Genomic DNA, 7161 nt, shown 5'->3' with positions numbered 1-7161 from the left:
TGATTTGCTTATGGTGGGTGGCGTGAGTGACAGAAGTACAGACCCGAGTAAGTAGGTTGTTTGCCTATGGGATAAAGGAGACTTGGTACTTTAATGCTATGGTTGGGTTTTACCTTAATGAATCTTTAGTAGTTGCGGATGCTTGCTAGAGTTCCAATCATAAGTGCATATGATCCAAGTAGAGAAAGTATGTTAGCTTATGCCTCTCCCTCAAATAAAATTGCAATAATGATTACCGGTCTAGTTATCGATTGCCTAGGGACAAATAACCTTCTTGTTGACAAAAGCTCTTTACTAAAACTAACTTAGTTGTGTCTTTATCTAAACAGCCCCTAGCTTTTATTTACGTGCTCTCTACTTTCTTGCAAGCTTACCCAAAAACACCTACAAAGTATTTCTAGTTTCATACTTGTTCTAGGTAAAGCGAATGTCAAGTGTGCGTTGAGTTGTATCGGTGGTCGATAGAACTTGAGGGAATATTTGTTCTACCTTTAGCTCCTCGTTGGGTTCGACACTCTTACTTATCGAAAGAGGCTACAATTGATCCCCTATACTTGTGGGTTATCACCCCCTAGTCCAAGACACTGCCAGTAGCCCGTGAACTGGTCTCCAAGCCGAGGACATTGCGTTGGCACACGTAGTAGAAATTAAATAAAAATCGCACATACGAACACCCAAGATGAATATGAAGATGCATAACGGGTTGGGATCATGATCGTTACCGTTACCGAGTTGCAGCGGAAGAAGAACTTGTCGGTGTAGATTGTACTTGGAGAACCTCGAATCATTGATGAACGACCCCTCGTATCGCCCACGAATATTCCCTCGAACCGAAAACCGAAAGCACGGCTTCTCTACTTGGTTGCAAGCGTGCAACCTTCACAATCCGGCAGCACTTCGCCGTTCAGAGCTAATCGTCACCGAAGAATTAGAGAGAGGAGATTAAAACCACACCGGCCTTCTAATTATAAGGATTAGAAGAACTAGACCAAACTCTGATTAGTCAACTAGGACCATCTAGAACTAAGGCTAGATGAACTAGAAAAGGTTCCAAAACTTGTCAGTCGTAAAAACTTTTGAGCTTTTGCCAAACGGTGCCCCCATTCGCAGTTTCGTATGCATCGTGCGAAACAAAACTATGAGATGCTCAAAAAAGATGAAATTTCCAAAGCATGGAGATGCTCACACATCACGGTTAGGCGGGAACATATTTTACTCGGGATCCCATGGACATCATCGTGCCATACATGGAACCAACGGACTTTAAGTTGTGATCCGGTCTGCATGTGATTCTCATGCACGTACACCACAAGAGTACACGATATACACAACTTTTTAGCTCTAGCTAGATACGTAAAAGACTCGCATCATTTTTTGATCGAATCAAGTAGCATACGCCACGTCTTTGCTCATACATACACGCGTCTCTATGAATGCACACACGCACATCCTATCTCTATAAATCTTCGAGAGACTGAGCCGGCATGTCATCTTGAAATATGAGCATCTCCAAGAGACTGAGCCGGCATGTCATTTTGAAATTTACGAAGTCACCGTAGGTGCATCGTCATCGACGGAAACGTCTCCTCCCACTGAAAGCGCATCGCCGGAAATTATAAAATAAATACAAGGACTAGAACCCTGATGGGCTGGGTATACCATTGTCTCTCTAACCATTCAACCACAGGTTGATTCGCAACACGATACCTTGATAGGATGGTTGGGTAGAGTTGTATTTTTCCAATAAAAAACCAGTAGAATAATAAAATGAAAGAATACACGGAAAATACAGCAAATCGAGCTTCCACATGGAGTTCCCCCGCACAAAAATTGTTTCCACATGGGATATGCCGAAAATCGTTGGAGGCCTAGCCAGAACATGCATGGGGGATCGGAATGGATCGACGAGGCCCGAGGGAATCTCGTGGTGCCCTACCACGTGTCCACGCCCACATGGACCAGCCCCTGCGTTGTCCCACCACACTCGCATGTCTCCCGGTGGGCACACCACACGGTTGGCCACATGGTTGCTCGTAACGTGCTGCGGCGTCTGGGTTCGGGGCCGGATCGATCGGGGGCTGCAGGCAAATTGCCGCGGCGTCTGGGTTTGGGGGGCAAAACGGTCATTCGCAGCTCGGACGTCAAGGCCTCTTTACCCGTGGACTCCATCCCGTTGGATAATACGGATTCCGTGGACTCGTTACCCCGACAGGGCGGCATGGACTCGCCACCAATTGGCTGCCGGACACCTGGCGCGCCTCTTGGATCTGGTGCGGCTACACTACGAGATGCTTTTTTTTTCTTGCGGGGCAGGATGCCGAATAATTTTAGCAGATGGGGTACTATTTCCTGACTCCTGTATTCGGTATTTAACATTTTTTGGGGGGCAGTATGTGCCATTTTGTTCGCTGAATGTGTTGCTCCACTTGGTTTTTATAAAATCAATCTGCTGATTGTTGGGATCAATAGTTTTCTTTCGAGCAAGTTGTCGCCAAATGTATAGTTATGGCGTAGATGGTTGAAAACTTGTGAGTAATACATAATTGAACTTGAACTAGTAGTGTTACTATTCATCACTCAGGGTGCAGAATAAGTCATTCTTCACCCGAGGTAATCTTACGATCATTTCATAATTAAATTACGTTTCAAATTCAAATAGTTACATTCATATTGATTCACTACGTAAAATTTGATATAAGAAAATAAAAATATAGGTCATAAGACAAGAAAATTTAAAGTTTATGTGTATTTTAGACTATGTTTTTACGTTTGTAATTTTACATAACATAAAATATTTTTTACGGTCATTATATATTTTCTTACAGCCCCTTTTTGCGTCGGAAATAAGACAAAACTTACGGAACGTAAAATTACAGCGCATTGATGGTAAAATAAAGGGGGGTGAAGAATAACTATTCCACACCCAGGGTGACGAATAGCGCGACCCCTTGAACTAGAGTGAATATATTTGCAAAAAAAAGAACAAGAGTGAATATGATGGAACTGATTAGGATATGTTCCTAAAAATTGGGTATGTGCCTCAATCTGTATGTAGATAACAGCTAGACAAATGTCCATTGCAAATAGGGTTGGTAGGGTTTCCGGCTCTGTTTATGCAGTGGCAGGTGGCGGAGCTAGGATTTTTCCTAGTTCAGGTGGTCATTAGAGTTTGGTTAAGGCAAGTGGGTAGAAGTTACCCGCAGGAAAAAGTGGGTTGAAGTTAAGGAAAGAAAAACCCTGGACTACAGAGTGCGGACCATGCGCCAAATAGCTAATGGTTTTGGAATTGCAGTTGAAAATGTAACGGGTTTTGCTTCGTAGTTCTCCGGCAACAATGAACATGTTTCCCGTTACTGCATTCAACTAAATTGTTGCCTCACCACTCCCTTTTATTAACTTTCTTAAGCAACTTCTGCATTTCCCATCATCATAGCCCAAGGTCGAATAACATATACATCGTCTTAGTTTCTGCCATAACACTTCAATGTGAATATAACCAAGACTGACAATGCCAAAATTGATACTACTAGACCCATATATAAGTTAGAGCATGTCATTGAAATGTAAACATATGTATAAATAGCTCAAATGAGAGAGAGTGAGTGAGTGAGAGAGAGAGAGAGAGAGAGAGATTTCGTAATTAGGGTACAAATATTGCTAAACATAATTTATAGATGATCCCAGCGATAAATCTTTTTAATACACAAGCTACAAACCTTAGACTCGGGCGATGCGTAAATACGACTTCATGCTAGTGATTCATTATGAATTTGAATTTGACTAATTCCAGAGGTTTATCTCTAGTCTTCACCATTTGAAAATTTTATTAGCTGGGGCGCTTGTGTATGTGCCCATATATTGGCGTGCGCACGACCATGTGTCTTATTTATTTTGCGAAAAAGTCCCACAATCTATTAATAAAATGTACATGAGTACAAAGATTCCCGGAGGTAATAAATGTTACAATCAGGCTCATGGCCACCTAGCGACGACTTGAGCATTGGAACGAGCCGAAAGTGTGCCACTGTCATTGCCCCTTCTTCACCAGATTCAGGCAAACTTTATGGTAGTTGACAGTCGGGAAGTCGTCGTGCTAAGTCCCCAAAGGGCCAGCGCACCAGAACAATCGCCATAGATGAAGTGAAAAGTAGATTGAACACACCTATGACCACGAAACACTGACTGAATCTAGGGATTCGTCGAAGATTAAGACCAACCAAATCTAAACAGATCCATAGGAGACCAACACAGAAGGGTAAACAGATCCACATGATCTATGCCGAAACAGATAAAGGACATGGAGGACATTATCCAAGAACTAGAATAAACCTAAACTTAGAAGAGAGCTGACCCCTAGTCCTACTGATCGCCGGCAAAGGAGGGGGAAAAGGGGAGGGGCCGACGGTGAGATTTGGTGTGAGGGCAAGTGCCGCGGGTGGCGGCGAGGTCTCACGATACGTTGTTTTGTGAAATACAGTACACGAACTCATGGTTCGATCCACAAAAAATCTTGGTAGTATACAGTCTTTTCCGACCTCCCCACCTGTAAGATCTTTTCCGGAGAAGAGAAAAGGAGAACATTATAAATTCTAGGTTTCGAGAAAAAAGAAACACCTTGTAATTCCTATAACTAGGAGTACATTTTTTTTACCCCTGAGTGCAAAAGATCACATCAGAATATCAAGATCAGACACCCGGCGTCCAGCTCCGTTGGTTCCGTCTCGATCCTCCGCCATTTCGTCCCACCCACCGCTGCCACCAAGGGACAAACTCGTCAATCCACACCGCCCCGGCGCCTATAAGAAGGCTCCTCCCCATTTCTTCAAACTTTAGCCGATCAGTGTCCTCCACAAGAAAAAAATATACTATAAGCAATAGAAAAATAGTAATCCCTCAATAAGAAAATCAAGAAAGAGATTTCCTTTTCTTCCTGGTCTCCCTTCCACCACCAACCTCTCCTCCGGCCGGCCGAGTTGTCCCGCTCCGGCTGCGTCTTCTCCGGCGAGAGGGGTAGCTAGGTTTGCCTGTTCTTCCTTTGAGCGGTCTCCTCCCGGCAGGGCTGAGGAGATCTCTCGGGACCTCGGGACTGGGGCGTGTATGATGGGGATTTCGCTTATGCCGATGAAGACGCCCACGCGGCTTCTGTGGAGCACCAGCTTCTTCCGCCACAAGCTCGCCGCCATGATCGCCTCCTCGTCCTGCTTCTTATAAGAGCCCCTCCGCCGCGCAGCAGCTGTATATATACGTCTTTTTCGTTTGACTTCGCCCCCCGTTCGATCGACAACCAACGCAACTTCTTGAAGCTTTCTCTGCGATGGAGCCCGGCCGGCTCATCTTCAACACGTCGGGCTCCGGCAACGGACAGATGCTCTTCATGGACTGCGGCGCGGGCGGCATCGCCGGCGCGGCCGGCATGTTCCATCGAGGTATCATATTCTCATCTACTACTAGTTTTCTCGATCCCGGTTGTTTGGTTCGTTAGAGAGTGATTGGTGTACTGATTGGGGTTGCCATGTTTGAGTGATGAAGGGGTGAGACCGGTCCTCGGCGGCATGGAAGAAGGGCGCGGCGTGAAGCGGCCCTTCTTCACCTCGCCGGATGACATGCTGGAGGAGGAGTACTACGACGAGCAGCTCCCGGAGAAGAAGCGGCGCCTCACGCCGGAGCAGGTGACAATTCAAAGCTACAGTACTAGTGAAGACGATGCTCTGTTCATCCTAATTAATTCTGAGTTCTGACGACGGTGCATGCGCGCCACGCGTACGTGTGCAGGTCCACCTGCTGGAGAGGAGCTTCGAGGAGGAGAACAAGCTGGAGCCGGAGAGGAAGACGGAGCTGGCCCGCAAGCTCGGGCTGCAGCCACGGCAGGTGGCCGTCTGGTTCCAGAACCGCCGCGCCCGGTGGAAGACAAAGACGCTGGAGCGCGACTTCGACCGCCTCAAGGCGTCCTTCGACGCCCTCCGCGCCGACCACGACGCGCTCCTCCAGGACAACCACCGGCTCCGGTCACAGGTAACCAAAGTCAACCACGCTTCACCACCGGCCGGGCACCGTGGCTTCCGCCGCTGAGTTTGATTTGGGAGATCCATATCTCTTTGTGGCGTCAGGTGGTAACGTTGACCGAGAAGATGCAAGATAAGGAGGCGCCGGAAGGCAGCTTCGGTGCAGCCGCCGACGCCTCGGAGCCGGAGCAGGCGGCGGCGGAGGCGAAGGCTTCCTTGGCCGACGCCGAGGAGCAGGCCGCGGCAGCGGAGGCGTTCGAGGTGGTGCAGCAGCAGCTGCACGTGAAGGACGAGGAGAGGCTGAGCCCGGGGAGCGGCGGGAGCGCGGTGCTGGACGCGAGGGACGCGCTGCTCGGGAGCGGATGCGGCCTCGCCGGCGTGGTGGACAGCAGCGTGGACTCGTACTGCTTCCCGGGGGGCGCCGGCGGCGACGAGTACCACGAGTGCGTGGTGGGCCCCGTGGCGGGCGGCATCCAGTCGGAGGAGGACGACGGCGCGGGCAGCGACGAGGGCTGCAGCTACTACCCCGACGACGCCGCCGTCTTCTTCGCCGCCGCGCAAGGGCACGGCCACCATCGCACGGACGACGACGATCAGCAGGACGACGGCCAGATCAGCTACTGGATGTGGAACTAGGCTCGCGCGCATGCATCAAGAAGCGTGCGTGCGCCGTGGAATCGATCAATTTCGGAGTATGTCAGTAAAAAAGTCGTGGCGTTTTGTTTTCTCTCCTTGTATGCTTCCCGCTGTAATGTTGGGTCACTACGATCGACCAAGTTGTATGCATATGCATTGTAGTACTACGAGTTAGGGTAATATATCGGTGGTAAAATCTGTCGTGATGTACGGGAAATAACTGCACGGAGTCAAAGCCTCAATTTTATGGCACAGTACATCTTGTCAAATGAGATTTTTAATCATCTACTGTTATGCCGTCTGAGTTTTGTAAGATCAAGCCGGCCCCATTCTCCACTACTGTACGTGCGCTCTTGGTTTTGTATTTCTGGCCTCTCCAAAAATATGAAAAGGCCACAGATGCAAGGAATAGTACTATGGAAAGGTTCTATAGCATTTCCCACGTCCATAAATTGTGTCATAGTTTTCAGACCTTGGAATAAAGAAACCACCCTCCAAACCTTGGCATTGTTTTTTAAGTTGC

General features: G+C 48.0%; 1 protein-coding gene across 1 annotated transcript; it reads left to right on the top strand.

Moving 5' to 3' along the window:
• The first annotated feature begins 4816 nt into the window (after positions 1–4816).
• LOC123128272 (homeobox-leucine zipper protein HOX16) lies at positions 4817–6892 on the top strand. The gene is made up of 4 exons (XM_044548241.1): positions 4817–5426; positions 5530–5669; positions 5773–6012; positions 6108–6892. The coding sequence occupies exons 1-4, from the start codon at positions 5315–5317 to the stop codon at positions 6636–6638; spliced, it is 1023 nt and encodes a 340-aa protein (XP_044404176.1). The 5' UTR covers positions 4817–5314; the 3' UTR covers positions 6639–6892.
• Positions 6893–7161: the final 269 nt, after the last annotated feature.

The sequence above is a fragment of the Triticum aestivum genome, chromosome 6A, assembly GCF_018294505.1.
Source record: "Triticum aestivum cultivar Chinese Spring chromosome 6A, IWGSC CS RefSeq v2.1, whole genome shotgun sequence".
In the NCBI taxonomy this organism is placed as follows: domain Eukaryota; kingdom Viridiplantae; phylum Streptophyta; class Magnoliopsida; order Poales; family Poaceae; genus Triticum; species Triticum aestivum.
Note: the sequence above shows the minus strand (reverse complement) of the source record. Positions and strands in the feature narration are given on the sequence as shown.